Source organism: Copidosoma floridanum, unplaced genomic scaffold (genome assembly GCF_036245765.1).
Source record: "Copidosoma floridanum isolate Cflo_tuat_1 unplaced genomic scaffold, Cflo_Japanese_pri ptg000014l, whole genome shotgun sequence".
NCBI classification, from domain to species: domain Eukaryota; kingdom Metazoa; phylum Arthropoda; class Insecta; order Hymenoptera; family Encyrtidae; genus Copidosoma; species Copidosoma floridanum.
This window is the reverse complement of record NW_028321891.1, coordinates 4,401,125-4,420,703: the sequence shown is the minus strand read 5'-3', so window position 1 is coordinate 4,420,703 and position 19,579 is coordinate 4,401,125. Positions and strand designations below refer to the sequence as shown.

At 43.0% G+C, this 19,579-nt stretch overlaps 2 protein-coding genes across 5 annotated transcripts; both read left to right on the top strand.

The window, feature by feature from the left end:
- The first annotated feature begins 1,419 nt into the window (after positions 1-1,419).
- Ncc69 (sodium chloride cotransporter 69) lies at positions 1,420-9,436 on the top strand. Its single transcript, XM_014361018.2, has 19 exons — positions 1,420-1,575; positions 2,883-3,124; positions 3,200-3,573; positions 4,788-4,962; positions 5,070-5,165; positions 5,245-5,436; positions 5,570-5,746; positions 5,814-5,953; positions 6,038-6,319; positions 6,380-6,605; positions 6,681-6,802; positions 6,865-7,000; positions 7,087-7,298; positions 7,383-7,624; positions 7,700-7,851; positions 7,952-8,303; positions 8,379-8,542; positions 8,632-8,743; positions 8,836-9,436. The coding sequence occupies exons 3-19, from the start codon at positions 3,229-3,231 to the stop codon at positions 8,969-8,971; spliced, it is 3,261 nt and encodes a 1,086-aa protein (XP_014216504.2). The 5' UTR covers positions 1,420-1,575; positions 2,883-3,124; positions 3,200-3,228; the 3' UTR covers positions 8,972-9,436.
- A 966-nt stretch (positions 9,437-10,402) lies between these two features.
- LOC106645236 (uncharacterized) lies at positions 10,403-17,645 on the top strand. 4 transcript variants are annotated; one of them, XM_014361047.2, is made up of 12 exons: positions 10,403-10,749; positions 13,027-13,102; positions 13,169-13,541; positions 13,617-13,861; positions 14,011-14,236; positions 14,658-14,850; positions 14,925-15,044; positions 15,164-15,334; positions 15,405-15,647; positions 15,720-15,986; positions 16,077-16,391; positions 16,463-17,645. In XM_014361047.2, exons 2-12 carry the CDS (start codon positions 13,030-13,032, stop codon positions 16,514-16,516), a joined length of 2,280 nt encoding a protein of 759 aa, XP_014216533.2. In that variant the 5' UTR covers positions 10,403-10,749; positions 13,027-13,029; the 3' UTR covers positions 16,517-17,645. The 4 variants fall into 4 exon arrangements, with proteins under 4 accessions (XP_014216533.2, XP_014216532.2, XP_023246641.2 ...); XM_014361046.2 differs by having other exon boundaries at positions 10,403-10,756; XM_023390873.2 differs by having other exon boundaries at positions 10,403-10,760; positions 14,661-14,850.
- The last annotated feature ends 1,934 nt before the right edge of the window (positions 17,646-19,579 follow it).

The following is a 19,579-nucleotide window of genomic DNA, read 5'->3' as shown; positions in this document are numbered from 1 at the left end:
TAACATGCGAGCGATGGTCTTGGTATACATAAAAATGGTTTATTGGTTTATTATTCTCAAGTACGAATGTAGAATTATTAGCCAACGATAGTCTATATATATATATATTTTTACCAAAGAACAAAAAAAAAAAAGAAACATGCAAAGATATACGTGTACATTTTTCAAGTGATACAATATTACGTATATATGTATAAAGCATTGAGAGCAAATCATGTAGACGTGGATTATATTACAAATATTGTTCAGTAGGGGGCATTAAAGTGCACAGACTCTAGTATTATGTATTATTTTTTCGTATCATTCGACTACAACGATTTTAATATTAAATTAGTTTTACGGGTATTACGTTTATTTACGCGGAGCTAATGATGTATTAGTGTATATACATATATGTGTAGGCTCCGTCGTTCGAATCAATTGAACCGACGACAAACAGTGTCATTTTGTACCTTTGTATGTACAATAAGCGCATATGATATGCTGTTGTATACATTCGTATTATTAAAACAGTATTTATGAACAAATAAAATTCACAAACATGAAATTTTTATTCAATTGGTACGTTTTTACTTTCAATGCGATAATTATTATTATTATAACCCTTTTTTTCGTATTTTATCGAGTAAATACATGCAATAAGTGTGTCAACGACTGCTTGATGATGAAGCAAATATTGTTTTTGGAGAGCGATAATCAGTTGCAAAGGCTGAAACTGTTACATTGATATTTTTATTCAAATGAGCCAAGAAACTTGAAAAAACGTAATTGTGCGTGTCCCAATGGTAAAAGTATCGAAAAAAAAGGTTTTTTTTTTTTTTTTTTTTTCATTTTTCACACGATACACGTTGGACCGCGCTATCATCGCCACGTTAATTTGTACGTCTGGCGACGTAATATAGTCATCCATGTGGATAAAAATATTCAACGTCGGAGATAAGATAAATTTCGAAAATCAATACGTCTCTAGCACGGCTGTGTAGTTTTGTTTGTTGAATAAACACAGCTATTCTGGATCTAAGATGATGAAACACAAGTTACTTACAAGGGTTACAAAAGAAGTAAATAAAAACAAAGTTACACGTTACATTTTGGTAGTAGTATCGAGCAGAAGGGGAGTGTGCGTACTTATACACTGATGACAAAAGCTATACTTACATAAATTTCCAGCAAGAGGAGGCTGCAATATATATATAAATATGTATATTATAATATACAACATCTGCTGCGCCTGGCAGGTTCTCTGATGGCTTTTCATTGTGCACCTAAAGGTATATATAATAGTGACGGGTAGCGGGGGCTCTTTAAATATATATATAAAGAACAAAAATATTCTCTCTCGTATATGAGTTGTACGGATACATACTCGATTGTAGTCGGAGAGCCGGGGCGCGCAACACGCGGCACACGCGCCTCACACATTCGTTTCATAGTTTGGTCGACTGTCACGGAGTTCGGAGCCGCTCAAGCCACTCAAAGATAAATTGTTGTTACAATCTTTATTCTCCACATTTTTTTTGTTTGATTTTGGTGCCCCCAACTATTCATACATAGAATAGAAATTGTAAAAATAAGGTACTGGACTCTTTTATACTTATATTATTATAGGAACGTGGTAACAATTCCTGCTTGGTTTTTTTTATTTTTTATTTTTTGTTTGTTTTCCAATCAATGTAGTTCCATACCGATCTTGGCATTTTTTTACGCACAGCTCGCGGCACACGTGTAACATTATTTCGGTACAGTACAAAACAACGAGTGAAAATAAATTTATTTAACACCGAAAAATGGCTATTAAAAATAACGAGGCAATACCTGTTAAAAACCTTGCTTGGCCGTTATGTGGTTTTTCACGTTTACTGTAAAATACAAGTAAAAATGGCACGAAATATTATGTACATTCGGCTCGACCAAACTCTTTCCATACGCTTTGTCAGAAATGTCTTTTTTCTCTGTATAATAATAAGTCGGAATATTCCACGATTGCCGGTCGCCAAATAATAATCATCGTTTTAAAAGTTATCGACGGAATATACTTATTCCTGGAACTGAAGCCCATACACCGGTGTTATATATACACGTAGAAGCGCGAGTACAACGTACAGTATATATTATATTATATGGTAAAACGTTGTTTGTTCAGGTTTTGGATATTGATTGGATCGTGAATCGTAACGATGTAGTTACTACTTGCACGCGTGTACGTACACATGAATACGTGACACACAGCCAGGGTTTGTTCAGCCGGAGGATACAATCAACACGAATATCGTTGACAAAATACATCGAGTCCCGCTGCCATAGCTACCCATATATATATATACATTGCGTTACATTTTATTGCGCCCGGCGCGCGCATTACAGCTGAACCGACAGGGGGTTGTTGCGCGCTTACACACACACACGTGCTCCTCCACCAGTTACTCCGGGTGTAACAACTTACAAGGACACTCGCTTGCATCACAACAGTTTTTGTAAATATATATTTTACCAACGTATACATTCGTTAGATTTTTGCCCGTTTGGCCATATTCGCGTGTTTAAAAACGCAGCCATTTACCAAATACAATATTCCATGATACGCGACATTGAATTATACAAGCGGGGGTGGGTAGGGGGGGAAGGGACGTCAGTTTATCGATCACGTTGGTTTTGGGTATACATGTACACACACACATTTATAGGGATCGGTCCCTTTGATACGGACGCACACAGAGCCCATTGGACCACGTACGGATGCACATTAGGCGGTACAGCCTCGGCTAATGATATAATAATTAAACCGCCGGCTGATTCCTTAATTGTGTATTCCGCGTGTCTCCGGCCTGCATCACGTGTGCACATGTATGTACAGTTGGAGCGATTAAGCGCAATTATTGCAGGCCATCAGGATGATCGTGCAGCCGCTGCGCCGAACGAGGTCCATCGATGACGATCATACGCCGACGGGGCATCGGTGGCAGAGGCCGTAAGACAGCGAATGGCCTGCACGAGAGCCGGTTACGATACCGGGACCGTCAGCCACACCACAGAGTTCAACGCACGCGTGGGGCTGTACAATTTTTGGTGAGTTTCGTCGAACAGGATCCCTATAGGAATACCTAACACAAGCAATATCGTACAGGTAAGCGAGTAAATGCATCTCAAAATTGAAAATGGCCCCTGGGACGTATAAATAGTCACTTGACTGCCAGTATAGGTGCCATTGAAAACAAAAAAAGCAGCGAGATGCCGGGTAGCGGTGGAGCGGCGATGAAGCAAAAAAGGTCCACGAGCAACGGTAGAATCAAAAAGAAGAGGACCGGCGAGGCCAAGGAAGAGGAGGAAGAGGAGGAGGAGGAGCAGGTGGAGTTGAGGTCGTTGCGGCGGACGAGGTTTCACGTAAACAGGGTGGACAGCATGGAGGGCCGGGTGAGCCTGTTGGGCGAACAGGAGGCCAGAAAGTCCCTCTCGATGAGGAACTTGACCAGGGAGGTGCTCCCGAGGCTCGACAACTATCGGAACATCCTCAGCGTCCAAGCGGCCCACCGGCCGTCCCTCGACGAGCTTCACAATTACTCCTCCCTCGACAAGGTATATAATATTCACTCGCTCCTATACGATATACTTACGGAATTTGCTATTAGCGCGTGTTTTTTTTTTCTGTGCGGAAAAGCCATATGAATAATTTTAATTTAAAATATCCATTTTCCTCCGTTGATCATGTTTTTTTTTTTCCCGTCACCTTGCGTCACAAGTTTTATTTTCTTTTTTTTTTTTTTTTCCAGCGCGTCGTTAATCACCACCTCAACGAGTCCTCGTCTCATCTTCGCGCTTCGTGTTGTTTTTTTTTTTTTTTCCTTTTCCTTCATTTTTCATTACTACAGGGTCACAGCAGCGTGGCTGCTTTAATTGTCAATTAGTTATTCAATAAGGGCACGGCTGCAGACGGACGTTTGTGTGTTTCATATATATATATACCCATTACAGATATTATATAGAGTGCGTGCACGCTGCAGAGTGTGTACACATACTTATGTGGGTGATGGCGCGTGTGCACGCATCGGCAGATCGGTATATATGTGCATTGTAGTCGTTGCAATCGGGCTCGGGCTGATCTGTCGCGTCTTACTCTTCTCCTTCGTCGTTTTTGATGCCAGATCGTAGGTAATGACTAATGCTTACCGATGCTCCAAATGACCCTTTAATTGTAGCCTATACAGCCACGTTTCTATTCTTCACCGAGTGGGTATATATGTATAATATGTACGCGCGCCGTCACATTGTTCTCGCGCATCACCTACTTATTGTCATGCACCTCTCGCGCACGTAAGGAGAATCATGTTGCACAATGCTACTTTGAGTGACTTAATTCGGGAATTGCTGTTTTCCAGTTTTTAAATGACAAAGACGAGTCGACAAACGTTGTAGCTTGATAATCGTCGTTGTTAGCAATAAAAATCGTTATACAACAGATTTTCTATCCGATTTTGGTGCAATCAACGAGTTAAGTACCTATACAATTAAAATCGAGTGATAAAGAAAAAGAAAAAAACAAAGCTCGATGCATTTTATTTTTGAGCTATATTTCTATGTGCGATTCCGTGAAATTAAATATAGAGCACAGCTCAGGGGCGCGAATTCCCGAGTTCGGATCGAATTCGTTAAACAGGCGCACACCCACTGCGGCGTTGGATCGTCCAATTCGCCAGCCCATTTGTGATCAATATAGTAGCGCAAAAAAAAAAAAAAAATAAATAAATAAATAAAGTTACAATCATAGTGATCGTGTCCACACTCCTTTTCAGAACACGGCATACCACGTGGGCGGAGCGAGCAGTTCCTCAGGCCCGCAGGCGAAGCAAACGGCCACTGGTGTGAAATTCGGATGGATCCAGGGCGTTTTGATAAGATGTCTCTTGAACATATGGGGAGTCATGCTGTTTCTGCGGCTCTCCTGGGTCGTCGCTCAAACCGGCGTTGGTATGAATTTTTCATTCACCAAACTCCAAAAGGGAATTGGGTCGAGAAGTATGACGAAGCGACAAATTATTGATTTTTTTTTTTTTCCCCGTTTGTTCGGTCACCAGGAGAAGCCATACTGCTGATCTCCACGACGACGGTCGTCACGACCATAACGTCGCTCTCCATGTCGGCGATAAGCACGAATGGCCTGATCAAAGGGGGTGAGTTTTGGTTCCTCGCATCGCCGTGAATTGGCGCCGACAATAACATTAAAAAAAAAAAAAAAAAAAATTGTGGCAGGTGGCACGTACTACATGATATCGAGGTCCCTGGGCCCGGAGTTCGGGGGCTCGATCGGCTTGATATTTTCCCTGGCCAACGCCGTGGCCTGCGCCATGTACATCGTCGGTTTCTGCGAGAGCCTGGTCGATCTACTCAAAACCCACGACGCCTGCATCTTCGGCTGCGACAGTAGCGATATACGGGTAATCGGTTCGTCTTGGCAGTACCTGCGCGTACTATTTTTCTTTTTTACTGCCTCCACCCTCCCCCCGTCACGCGACAACCTCATACCCATTTGACCAACAAATCGTTTCGAGAGTTAACGATTGCCGATCTTTGACAGGAGTCGTAACCATCGTGGTCCTACTTCTCATCGTGATGGTGGGCATGGAGTGGGAGGCCAAGGCTCAACTGGTCCTCCTGGTCATCCTGCTTTTGGCGCTAGCCGACTTTTTCATCGGAACAATTTTAGGACCGAAAAATGTCACCGAGAAGGCCAAAGGCTTCGTGGGTTACAGCTGTGAGTAGATATATATTTGTATATACAGTACAGACGGTAAAAAACCAAATGTTCCATTGTCCAACAGTCGATCTGCTCAAGGAGAATTTCCCGCCTGACTACAGGCAAACCGAGGGGACCATGCACAACTTTTTCTCCGTTTTTGCCATTTTTTTCCCCGCCGCGACCGGTATACTGGCCGGCGCTAACATATCCGGAGACCTGAAGGTTCCTTTCTTTGTTTGTTTGTTCGTTCAGTCGTTTGGTTCTCGTTTCACGTGGTGAATGTTGTCGTTTTCGTTGATTGTGCAGGATCCCCAGTCAGCTATACCCAAGGGCACACTCCTGGCCATCCTCATAACGACGTGTTCCTACCTCCTGATGGCCGTGATGGTGGGGGCGACGGTGATGCGTGACGCGAGCGGCGACGTGTCCGACCTGTACGACGCTTTCAACGCATCCTCGGCTAAAATGCCATCCCCAAACGGCACGGCACTGGACGATCAAGCCGCGAGGAGTTGGAGCATCTACGGTACCGATTTCAACTGTACCTCCACCAGACCATGCGCCTACGGCACCCAGAACAGCTTTCAGGTATGTTGCGCGTCTCCCTCCGTCCAAACTCGTTTTGTGCCAACGCGGTGATGCGTACAGGTGATTGAGCTGGTGGCAGCGTTCGGGCCGTTCATCAACGCGGGCTGCTTCGCCGCGACCTTGTCTAGCGCCCTGGCGTCCCTGGTCTCGGCGCCAAAGGTTTTCCAGGCCCTGTGCATGGACAAACTCTACCCTGGAGTCAGCTGGTTCAGCGGCGAGGAAGGCAAGGAGCCAGTCAGGGGCTACCTCCTCACCTTCGTCATCGCCGTTGGTTTTATTCTCATAGGTGAGCCAACAACGCGTTTGATTCTTTTGAAGACATTTTTTTTGCAACCAACTCTCGATTTTACTCTCCATGTAGGTGAATTGAACGCCATCGCGCCCCTCATCTCCAACTTCTTCCTGGCCGCCTACACCCTCGTCAATTTCAGTACTTTCCACGCGTCGTTCACCAAACCCATTGGCTGGCGACCGACCTTCAAGGTATTATGTTTATCCACACCACAATTTTAAATTGTGTACGATACTCACGTTAAAATTCACAGTATTACAACATGTGGCTGAGCCTATTGGGGGCGATATTGTGCGTAGCCGTGATGTTCCTGATTTCGTGGTGGACCGCGTTGATAACGCTATCGGCCGTCCTTGCCCTGTACTTGGTGGTCTCCTACAGAAAACCTGGTAGATATACATGAGATTTTTTTTACATTGTAGTTTTGACCATTGATGATTGTTCTTTTTTTTCCTCCTCCCCCCCTTTGAACCAGATGTCAATTGGGGGTCGAGCACGCAAGCACAGACGTACAACAACGCCCTGACGTCGGTCCAGCACTTGGACCGGGTCGAAGAGCACGTGAAGAATTACAGGCCCCAGATACTGGTGCTGACGGGCAAGCCGTACTCGAGATCGTCGTTGCTCGACTTTGCCCACCAGATCACGAAAAACCAGAGCCTCCTCGTGTGCGGCCACATCCTCGAGGTAAAATACTTGTGTACGATATGTTATATATATATATTATAGGCACGATGTACATATACAATACGTGTTGCGCATTGCACGCAGAGTCCCATATCGCACAAGACCAAGTCGGTGATGTTGATGAAAACGAGCGCGTGGCTGAGGAGTAACAAAATCAAGGCGTTCTACTCGGTCATCGACGGCGCGACCTTCCAAGAGGGTGCCACCTCGCTCATGCAGGCGTGCGGCCTCGGGAAAATGCGCCCCAACATCCTGCTCATGGGATACAAGCAGGACTGGCTCACGTGTCCTAGGAACGAGTTGGTCATGTACTTCAACGTCATGCAGTAAGTGCTCAATGTAACGCCACGTAAAGTATAATAAACGTGCACACACGTGATCCATTTGCTTCTGTGTCCAAGTAAATCCCTGGACATGCACATCGCGGTCGCTCTGCTGAGAACGAGTCCGAATTTCGAGGATGACAACGCCGAGGAGGAGCTCGGGGAGTCGCACAAGAAGGACTCGTCGGCTAGGCTCGCGACCAATCCCAGCTTTTCTCAGCTCAGCCAGGGTACATAATATATATATATATACCGGTTCATATCAACTGACGTAATAACGAAAATCCACATGTACCCGAGCCTTGATTGTTTCGTGTGAATAAATTGCAGCCAGCAGTGTCTCGGACGTGTCGATACCGGGCAGTCCCACCCCCAGGAGGGGCGAGAAAGCCATCGAGGAGAGCCCGAGCGGTAACGCGTCCTCGGGCAAGACAGAGGAGCGAAACGGCCAGCAAAAGTACGGGGCCGGAGTGCCGGCGAGTCACGCCATCATCAGCGAGTTAAGCCAATTCCAGAGGAAGCAGAAAAAAGGCACCATAGACGTGTGGTGGCTGTACGACGACGGTGGCCTCACCCTACTGCTGCCCTACATAATAAGCACGCGTAGGAACTGGTCGAGCTGCAAACTCCGGGTCTTCGCGTTGGCCAACAGGTACTCCGAGCTGGAGTACGAGCAGAGAAAGTAAGTCACCGCGTGTGTAACTGCCGCTCACGCGGGTCATGGCATTGTAGGTGTTTGTTTTTTTTTGCAATCCAGCATGGCGAGTCTGCTCTCAAAATTCCGGATAGATTACTCGGCACTCAAGGTCATATCGGGCATATCCAAGCCGGCGCTGAGGCACACGGCCGATTTCTTCGAGTCCCTCGTTGCCGATTTCATGCAAGACAACGACGCCAATTGCGCGGCTGCGTACGACGAGGGTACGATTCATGAGTTTTATTCCTCCCCTTGTTGCGTTAACTTGTCTCCCGATGATTGTCAATATACGTAGTACGGCCCGATTGTACAGGTAGCGTGATCAAAGAGTCCGAGAGATTGGCCATGAAGGAGAAGACCAACCGGCACCTGCGTTTGCGCGAGCTGTTGCAGGAGCACTCGCTGGGAGCCAATCTCATTGTCATGTCGGTGGATTTTTCACAATATAATATAATATATGTATGTATGTATCCTCGCCCAAAGTATGCAGTGCTTATGGTTGTCGTTGGGGTTGCAGGACACTGCCTATGCCGCGAAAGGGTGCCGTTTCGGCGCCCCTGTACATGGCGTGGCTAGAGGCGCTCACGAGGGACATGCCCACATTCCTGCTGGTTCGGGGAAACCACTCGTCCGTTTTGACCTTTTACTCGTGACAGTCGTCGTCTCTCACCGGCTATTTACATCGTGGATTGGAGAAGGAAGGAAAATTCATCAACGTCACGTTTTATACGACAATCAAGTTGTTTCTGATTTTAAATTAATTTTAGTGTGAAAGTATAACGTCAAAGTATATCATGTTACGTGAAAAATTATGCGCCTCTTGCTTTGGTTGCACGCGTAAATAAATTATTGTGTGCACGCCGATGCTTGAAAAAAAACAAAAAAAAAAAGAAACATTATCGATCCATATATAATTGAAACAAATGTAGTCACTTGGAGAAGAAGCTTAACACTAATTGTCTCGTATTAGCTAACTGTATATTCTTACACGCAAGCGTATGTGTATGCAGGTATTGATTAACAAAATAAAACCTTGTACGCGTATATAGTGAATTTGTGTGGTACATCGATAGGTAAAATATAACTATAGTGTTCGATCAAATGAGTGAAAAAGAATATATATACAATATATTTTTGTGTGAATTTAAATATACTAAAAGGTGTAAAAGTTAAATGAATAAAATACTTTTGTAAAACATATTTTTCAAAGTTTTCTTTAATTTTAATTTGAATGGAAAAAATATGGACAAACCATGTGCAAGATTGTCGACCGAAACACGATTACCTATTTTCTTCAAGTATCAAGTTAATTTTCACACAAATTTACCCAGACTGTCTTCAGTGATCACTTTATCAAAGGGGCGTCGACACCAACAGCGACAAACCGTCAAATCCCGTCTGTATCGGGATGGAAAAAAAAAAAGAAAAAAGAAAAAGAGTCCTCTTGTAGAACACGTTAACTCGCTGCGCGCAAATTGCAGTGAACTCCCGTTAATTTGCATAGTCAAGGTTCGTTAAAGGAGCAGAGAGCCGCCGCACAAAAAGGAGAAAGAGAGTGTGGGACACAGTGCACGGAAGCGCGGGAGAGTCAGTGGCCCGATTCCCAGTGCATAATGTAAGGATGGTGTACATGTATAAGTACACTCGTCTACACCCACCCACCAAACAATGAAACAAATGCGTTGCAAGGAAAAGCAAAGTACAAGCACATGAGAGGGGGAAAAAAAAATCGGCATCCCAAGGGAGTCCGTGCTCGGTTGAAAAAAAAAAAAACAGATATCGGCGAGGGCGGAGGCCGTGCGGGGCGTGTACAGGCACCGAGCGGGAGTAAAAACACATTATAATAATTATATCAATAATCGAAGCGCGTGCCGATTGTGTGTCGGTCACATCAGGTGCGAGGAGGCTTCTTACCTGGCGGCAGCACCGAGCAGCGGCAAATCGGTAAGCGCAAGAGAGTAGGGAACGAGAGAAACGGCCAGGTCGATATACACACGTATATATATATATACGAGCCGTGAGTCACAATATACTACTCGATGCGAGATAAGGTGGCTCTCTGGACTCTCAGTGCATGACTCGGCGAGCCAAGTGACGGAGCTCGATCGATCGTTCGTTCAATTGTTGTTAAAATATACCCATAATCGGGGACAAATGGAAGAACCAGTGTGATTTTTGGCTCGAATAGCCCCCTAATCCGTTCCAATGCCACCAGTATCGCCAGTACAGAGAATCGTCGTTCGCCTTGAGTTGTACACACATACACTTGGGTGCTCCGAAAAATTATGCCCGCTAATAAAATAGCCAGAGTCTTTGTCGTCGTCGCTGGAACTGTAATAGCCGCTGCTCCGAAAAAAGGCTTACGGCAGATCTCACTAGGGCCGAGGGGCAGTTATTGTCTACGCTCCTCCTCTGTTTTTATTTCCTCGCAGTGAGTAGTAGGTATATAAATTATCTCACTCTGTTTTTACAATTACACGCCAACGCGGATACACATAGTATTTTAGGTACCTATAAGTATTATACCAACGGTTCGACTTTCACATGTTAGGTGTATACCGAGAGTTTCACCTTGCGTTGCGTTCGGTTTTTTGTACGTATAAATATGTTGTTGTTGCCTCGTGCACCACACACGGACTCTCTTTCACGAGGTACATTTTTCAATATATATAGTATATTATGTACGACACGTACACTTGACTTGACTCACGGACACACGATTTACGGACCTCGTACCTCTCGTTGCTTTTGTTACACCGCGGCAATTGTAATTCGCTATTGCTTTATACATTTCGTACGATGGGCACATAATACATTACGTATACATATACACCCACTTTGTACATCTTTGCTTGGCGCTCGGTTGTACATTTATACGTATACCTACGTGATTCGAGTGTACTATCTGTTCTTCCTCTTGCATTATTAAGCTAATCTGATTGCGCGATTCGTACGTATAGCGAGCGCTCGTTTTTTTTTTTTTTTCTTTCTTTTTTACATTACCCCCGCTAAATGTACGCGCGCGTGTGTGTGCGTATGCGCTCAAGTACCTGGCTTTGTACTGTGCCCCGTTTCCCGATGGGTTTCTCTTTATATTGTCGATGCACAACCGACGAAACGGCTTTTCTTTTTTTTCTTTCTTGAAAAAAAAAAATATATGTATATATCAATCATCACCCGAAACGTTGATTTTTGTTTGTACTTCGCGAAATCGGATACATTACGGCAATCGACTATCGGGTTGAAATCGATCCGTTTTCCTTATTTAGATAACACATATACATATATCGTATAGGCTGATTAATGAAATTGTTTGTTGAAAATAAAATTGATTTTTTTTGCGTTTTCGCGGTGAACAATCGTGGATATAAATTATTCGTACCGAAGAGTATAATCGAGCGATACAGTAGGCGTGTAGATAATCGTTATCTGTACTTGGATGTAGGCGTGCTTGCTTGTTATTTTACGCATTGGTTCGAAGGCTTTTTTATTTTTTTTTTTTTTAAACCTTATTAAAGTGCCTCCAATTATTTTTAACGCCAAGTTGCATTCATACGTTCAAATGTTCGTACGAAAATATGTATACGTGGGTCGATCTGCGGACTCGAACGGTGAAGAATTCGCGCGAGCGAAGCCCACCAGTGTCATTATTCAATTGGTCTTGTACAAAGTCCTCGTCCGCTCGGTATCGCGGGAGGAAGTCCTTCAAAAAACCAAATAAAGATAATCATCCGATACGTTCACTGGGTTTTGTGTTTTTGCTGTTTTACCCTTTTTTTGTCATTCTTCAATGTTTTTTCTGGAATTTTTTCGGTGTTTTATTCGCTTTGGAAAAATATTTTTATTCCGATATCTTACAAGTTATACCTCGACTGATGGCGATACAACAAATTAATTTTTTTTTTAAATATTATCAGCAATAATGTTGTTCAACAGGTAGATAAGCTGATACAAACATCTAAGAATGAAGAAAATACTTGGGTAGTGTATAAAAATAATTCAACAAATGGGCTTGTACGTTGATAAAACAAGACAGCTTATGAGTAATTTTACTAGATCAAAGCTTGAAATGATTCGTAAAATGTTTATGTCGAACAATTAGCTCTAGTATATATTGTACAGTGATTTCTTCGTTTATTTAAAACGTTGTCCATTGTCTGGACTATTGGACTGGAATCCCATGACCAAATGTGAATAATGGAAATGTAAAAAAATCCAAAAATTTCAGTAATTTTTGCAATACAGATATAACATCTATAACTTTCTCTGTAGAAAGACTCTTGCGTAAAACGTCAATTTGCAAAGTTACAGCTAAAAAAAATCAACCTTTTTTTTCTTTTCTCCGGAGCTCGGTAGTAAAAGTACTGTGAATGCGTTTCCCCTCTGATGACACCCACTGTCATTGTAAAACCGCCAGATTTTAGTGTACAAGAAAAGGAAGTTACCCATCAAATTCAAGCTCAACCCATCGTAACTCCATTACGTTTAAATACAAGTACATCTCGGACCGGGTGACATTACTTTTTTTTTTTTTTATCAAAAGTGGTGACTCATATTTTTCTTCAGTGAAAATGAAAGCCACACTGCTATATGTTGATCATGCCGTACCTGAAAAACGACAGTCAATCGAGAGTGATTTGACAGTAAAAATAACCTGATCAAGTAATGCCCTCGCACATCGATCGACGCTCAATCGTGTTTTTTGCAGATCATGAAAGAAGACCAGAGGAACGCCGGGAGACGCCGAAAAAAATCATTGGGGGCGAAATTGGCGCTTCTGACATGTAAGTACACCCGCAAATCGAAACTCGTTTATTTTATGCACGAGTATTATAACCATCGGCCACCAGGTCTGTTCCTGGCTGTGGTGGCTGGGGCGACCCCGACCGCGCCGTCCATAGCGGCCGAGCTGCAATTGGTCCCACCGGACCCCGCCGCTCCCGAGCCCACTTCACTCGGAGAGTCAAGAAAACACCGCGGCGCAGGGAACGGCGAGCTAGGGTCCGACATCAACATCAACGTCAACGGGAACCTACTGGTGTCCGTCAACGAGTCGAGCGGTACTTCCAGCACCGTCGGGGATTACCCCGACGAGCCGACCACCACGACGAGCAGCCTCACCACCGACGACACGCCGGCCTCAACGACAAACACGGAATCCACACTCGCCACGGATACTGACGTCTCCACGGTGATCACGACAACGGACACGGTGGAATCCACGTGAGTGCATTGTTCTCGTTTCACGCGGCGAGCGAGCGGCGTTTTATGGGTGATACCGCAACGACACGTCAACAGTGACGAGGAGGCGACCACGACTACCGATGCGACGACGAGGATGCAGGACATAACGACTCTGAGCGTGCCACCACCGCCGGAGGATCTACAGACAAATTCCGAGAGTGCGACCAGCACGACGTCAACAGTGGTGACCACAGCGACGGAAATCACGGCTGCGAGCTCCACGGAAACGTCCACGGCTACCACCACCACCATCGCCACCGAGACGTCGTTGAGGACGCTTCCGTCGACCACTACCATGGGTAATACTAATTTGCAACTAAAGCATACATGTTTTTCACTTTGCGGCGGTGGTTTTAAAAAATGGTTTGGTCTCGTAGAGTCGATGGGACCGTTGTTTGCGGTGACGAAAATTGACTGTATATTTATTTTGGGGGGGGGTTCTTTGCAGCAAACGTGCCGCTGACAACCGCGACGAGCGAAGGAACGAGGGTTCCGTCGGAGACAGAGGCTTACGTTACCAGGAGCACCTCGTCCACCGACGACCACCAGACCGGTAAGGACGTCACTCTTCTCGTCAAGATCGTCTTCAAGGGCAATTGGAGCAGCGTGTGCAGGGAGCTGCGCTCCATCCGCGAATCTTTGGTCAAACTAGTCAACAACAACGTCAAGGACAAGTAAACAAGACTATTGAATTCGTTGATTCCCTCCCCTGTAAATGATCGGTGTTTCTTTTCTTTTCTTTTTTTTTTTTTCATATTGTAGATCAGCCGCCGTCGTATCTGATTACGTGCTAGATCGCTAGGGACTGTACCGAAATTGGACAAACGCTTGATATACACACACATATATGTATACCCACGTTTTAATCATCCAACGTGAAAATAAACGCCACGTTTCGCTCGAAACGGTCGGACGTGACGTTACGTTGTTGTCATTATATTGCGTGTCATTGAAATTATGCTAACGATATACTTGGAATAATTAAACCGACCGTGGCTTTGAAGGAGGAAAGACCAACAACAATGACAAAATTGTTTGACTGAATAAATATGTATATATATTTTTTAATAGTGGTTTCCTCGTTTTTGATTTCAGTAGAATATCCCTCGACCAAGTAGTGTTTCACGAAAACCACTGTCCAAGGAATTTTTCGACAAAATCGGCGGAGGAGGGAACATCGGCGTCCCTGTTGGTCTACGTAATCGACGCGAGCGGCAATTTGAACGAAAACTTGACCAAAGCACTGCCGAGTTTCTACAATAAGGGAGACGTTACCTTTCCGTTGCCCGTAAGTATGTCAAACAAGCCATCTCGCGCAGAGAAACATTATACGCATATTTGGGTCGGTTCGTTTGTTGGCAGATCGAGAGCTTTGCACTGGACGGGACCAAAGACACCAAAGGAGGCGGGACCAACATCGCGATAATAGTAATCGGGTCTTGCGCCGGCTTCGTCTGCCTACTGCTGCTCGCCGCATTAATCGTGAGTTGAATGCTCAAGTTGCCCTCTTATGAGCCACGTCTGGCCACGTTTCCTTTTTGTAATATAACCAAAGCAATCGTCGTCGCGGCGGCTCGATTAAATTTCCATTTCGTCCGCAGTTCGTAATGAGGAAGCGCCAAGTCCACTTTAACTACGGGGAACGGTGTCGTCCGGTATCCCTGGACGCGTACAACCTCGACAACGTCTCGGCCTACAGCAGCGTCACGCGCGGCAAGTCCGCCCTGAGGTTCTCGAACCGCAGCTACGGCAACCCCAACTTTGAGGACTCGGTGAGTAACGTGTACCGATTGTTTTCGCAACAGGTGTAAGCACTAACGCACCCAAATGTTGAACGTACAGAGCGTGGTACCGTCGCACACGCTCAACTTTGCCGGGTTGGCGAGTTTCTGCAACGACCCGAGCGGCATCGCCAGAGAGTTTTCCGGGATCCCGCAGGTCTCCTCGAGCATAGACGAGCTGCCCGCGGGCGCCGAGGTGAAGAATCGCTACGCTAACGTCATACCGCTACCGGAGACTCGGGTGCCCCTGCAGAGGCTCAACAACGACCCCCTCACCGAGTACATCAACGCGAGCTACGTACAGGTCGGAGATTCGTTTGACACAAGCATATACATTATATGACGCGACAAGTATAGATGTATCTTTGATGTATAGGGCCCGAAGAACGCGAGCAAGTATTACATAGCCAGTCAGGCGCCGACCGAAGGGACGGTCAGCGACTTTTGGCGAATGATTTGGGAGCAGCAGGTCAAGGTGGTGCTGATGCTGACTGATCTGGAGGAGAACGGCGTGGAAAGGTGCGTCGAGTACGTGCCAACCCACGAGGTCAGCGACTGCCATCGGCTCTTCGGGGATTACCAGGTGACGCTCAAGAAGCGCGAACCCAAGGACAAGTACGCCGTGTCGTCGCTGCGGCTGAAGGTATATGTTCATACATTTGGTTTTTTTTTTTTTTTTTTTTTTTTTTTCATTTTTGTCGGTCAATGCTTGTAAACTTGGTGTCCCGGTTAGAATTTGGAAAACAACACGTTCCGGGACGTATATCACCTTTGGTACCTGTGGCCCGCAAACGGAGTCCCGTCAGACGCCTCGGGACTGCTAGACGTTCTCATGCAAGCTCGAGCGCTCCAGCGCGGCGTCACGAGTCCCATACTGGTGCACTGCAGCCCCGGCACCGGTCGTACCGGCACCCTCATAGCCCTCGACCTGGTCATCAGGCAGTACGAGATCACCCGGACGGTCGACGTGCCCAGGGTCGTCTACACGATCCGCAGAAACCGAGCCGGCGCTGTTCAGACCAAAGAACAATACACCTTGATATACCAGGTATAGCAGTAAGCGAGTACGCTTATTCTCTTTTGTTTTCACGTGTTATACAAAAATGATCGTTTTTACAGGCTATTAACCTTTACGCTAGTAAACTGGCAGGAGGAGCCGTTGATTCGAACTGAAAACTCGACTGTAAATCGCCGTTGTTGTTGCAGGACTTCTTGACGAGGACCATGTTACTGCATTTCATTTTATTTGTTATCATGTAGGGTACATGTACATACGTATTTAACGTGCGTATGCACAAGTACAAATCTCGGTCTGTTAAACAAGTTAAATGTGTGGCAAGTTGTGCGCAACTTGCGTTAATCATTGTGATACATATTTTATATTTTATATTGTATATTGATTTGCAGGTGCTCAGGTAGCCTAAAAGTATTATGTGGTTAAATGACTATTTTTGTGGTACAATATTTTCACGTGAAATGACGAGAGCTGTGCGGGAGCTTTTGAACTCGTACGTCGCTGAGTGACTGTACGCGTCAAATCAATTTGACTGATAATTTTTCGTTACTTTTGTGGTCCCAAGTGTGTAAACGTATTTATACGTAATATCAAATTGCGCGCGTACAAAGGCTCGATTTGAACGATCCAATATTCTGTAAAGTGGTTTATGTTGTATTTTTTAAAGTTCGAAATAGTTAAATCCCATTTGAGGTGTGTACACAACACTTTTGCAATGACTGTGTTTTTAACACTCACTGACGTATATTTTGTTTAATGGCTGAAAATCCGACATGGATGTTGTTACTCCTGTTATTGTTGTTTCTCTTAAAATATTTTAATAATTGTTGTGTAAATAAAAGAAAACCACACTTGCGACACAGTCTAGTGCTCTCTAGCGGGTTGACATTTACGTAAGGTAAAGTACCCAATAAATTGTGGTCCCCTAAATGTTGAGGTCAGCAATATAATAAATATTACACACACAAAACACCGATAGTATGCAAAAGTTATTTGTTTAATTCATTTTAAATGCCTTTTTGAATGAAACTTTACAAAATTTACTTAAAATTTTTGCTCATTTATTTAATAATTAGCTTTTAAAAATATGACTTTTAAGACCATATTTTTGAGACTAGACGGCGAAGTACCCCAGTTGTTGGACCATGCATATTCCATGGCAAAGACCTTGCGTACCCCAATTATTGGACCGCTGTGTGTTTTCGCATTATTTACGCAGAGCAAGTATATTATGAGCTTTTTATGAAGATTTAGTAATTTATATTTACTATTATAGCCTTTTATTTTAAATATTCATTAAAGTTATGATATCACAGTAAAATTGTAATGTTACAAAATATATCTAGATTTAATTTAAAAAAATGAACACTTAGGTATACAGTTACAAGAAGTTCTCGTGATACATTTGGAAATTAACTATCAGATTTTATATCGTACTGCAAATCATTAATCTGTTTTTGAATATCTTTAAGTTTCATTTCAAATCTAAATTTATCATCTTCAATATTCTTTTTCTCTTCGATCAAACCTCTTTTAGTTTCAATAATTTCTTCTTTTTTTATTTTTTCTGCAATAACTTTTATTTTTTCTCTAAAGCCTTTGATAACATCTTTTGAATCCATTTCTGTCTGACAATATAAGTACCTCTGTGAAAAACAGTAAGGAAAATTGAAAGTGTGCATGCATCTTTTGAACTTTTATCATCAATAAAGGCTTGAATTTAATGAAAACTTAAAAGCATTAGTAACTTCTTCATAAGTAGGGTTGTGTGAATCTGTTTATATTAAGTAATCGTACAACAATCATCACTGAGTCAATTGTGTGATTGAGACGGTAAATTATACTTACAGTAGCACTTTAAAACTGATTTACTGACGATTAAATCATTGTAACCAGCAAACTAAAAAAAAATACACTCTCACAATTGGGGTACTTCGCTTGAACAGTGGGACTGAGCAAAAGGGCCGGTATTTATGGACCGTTGTAATTGCGGGCCAAAAACTGGGGTACATTCATCATAAGGACACCTTTTGATGGACCATCGAAATTTTTAATGAAATTCTATTTTTTCAATTTTTTATTGGTAATACGTCAAATCCTAAAACTATAAGCTTTTGATTCATATGAAAAACATTGCACAAAACATAATACAAAATTTTAAACCTGTATTTCAAAGTTGACGAAAAGCGCATTAACACCTGCACAACTTAACCGACTTGCTATACGCACTGCATATGACGATAATAAATACGTTGAAAAACATGCTAATTTTATGATAATCGGGAGAAAATTTATTTAATTCTTTGCTCAATGCCTTATGTTTTGATTTACTATTAACTTACAGGCTTTAAACTTGATTAACAATTATTTATTAATGGTTAATTCAGATATGGACCATTAACTGGGGTAAGGGGACCACAATTGGGTACTTTACCTTATGTTAGTTAGAATCGTTGTTGCAAAGGATATCCATGATCGACTTGTGGAATAACAACAGTCAAGTAGAAATTCTTTGTAGGTATTCTGTTATTTATTTGTTGTAAATAAAACTTTCGTAAAGTGACTTGAAACTACAATAAAACAACATTTTTTATACATAATTCGGAAAATTTAGTGCCATATTTTTTTTATCCCATAATGTGTTTTAATTCCATTGTAATTGTGTTCACTACGGGAGAGCGGGTTTCGAAGCAATGAGCATTTATCCTTTTTTAGTATTATTAAGAATCAATTTAATTAGATACAGTGCATGATAATAATTTTTTATATATATATGTATATCTATATACAATTCGTATTTTTCACTTTTTTATCTCATATATACTGATTTGACATTTTTTTTTTTTTTAATGCATTTTTTCTAAACATTGTAATTATTTTTATACCTGTACATCACATGCATTTAATATGTACATGCAGATATTTGCAGTAATTTGCACATTACAAATATACGAACGCACGAGTGTACACATACACAAACGCATGAACACACTTTTATTTAATATGCGTATGAGAATATTATGAGATACATAGACGAAATTCACGTCTTTACCCAACCATAGGACGACGGCTGATGATTTTATGAATATATTTTCCATAGATTTTTTTTATTATCTGTTATTTTTATTAGTTTTATTTTTAAGCGTCGGTTAAAAATAAACGAATCGAAAGCGAAAAATTACTTTTATACTGTTATGCATTTTGTTTAGCGTATTTTATTT

Excerpts from the sequence above, each read along its gene's own strand:
- Ncc69 (XM_014361018.2), top strand. The coding sequence starts at position 3,229 with ATGCCGGGTAGCGGTGGAGCGGCGATGAAGCAAAAAAGGTCCACGAGC. Across the intron at positions 6,320-6,379 it reads GCACCCAGAACAGCTTTCAG|GTGATTGAGCTGGTGGCAGC; the intron begins GTATGTTGCGCG and ends TGATGCGTACAG. Across the intron at positions 6,606-6,680 it reads CGTTGGTTTTATTCTCATAG|GTGAATTGAACGCCATCGCG; the intron begins GTGAGCCAACAA and ends CTCTCCATGTAG.
- LOC106645236 (XM_014361047.2), top strand. The coding sequence starts at position 13,030 with ATGAAAGAAGACCAGAGGAACGCCGGGAGACGCCGAAAAAAATCATTG. Across the intron at positions 13,542-13,616 it reads ACGGACACGGTGGAATCCAC|TGACGAGGAGGCGACCACGA; the intron begins GTGAGTGCATTG and ends ACACGTCAACAG. Across the intron at positions 15,648-15,719 it reads TCAACGCGAGCTACGTACAG|GGCCCGAAGAACGCGAGCAA; the intron begins GTCGGAGATTCG and ends TTTGATGTATAG.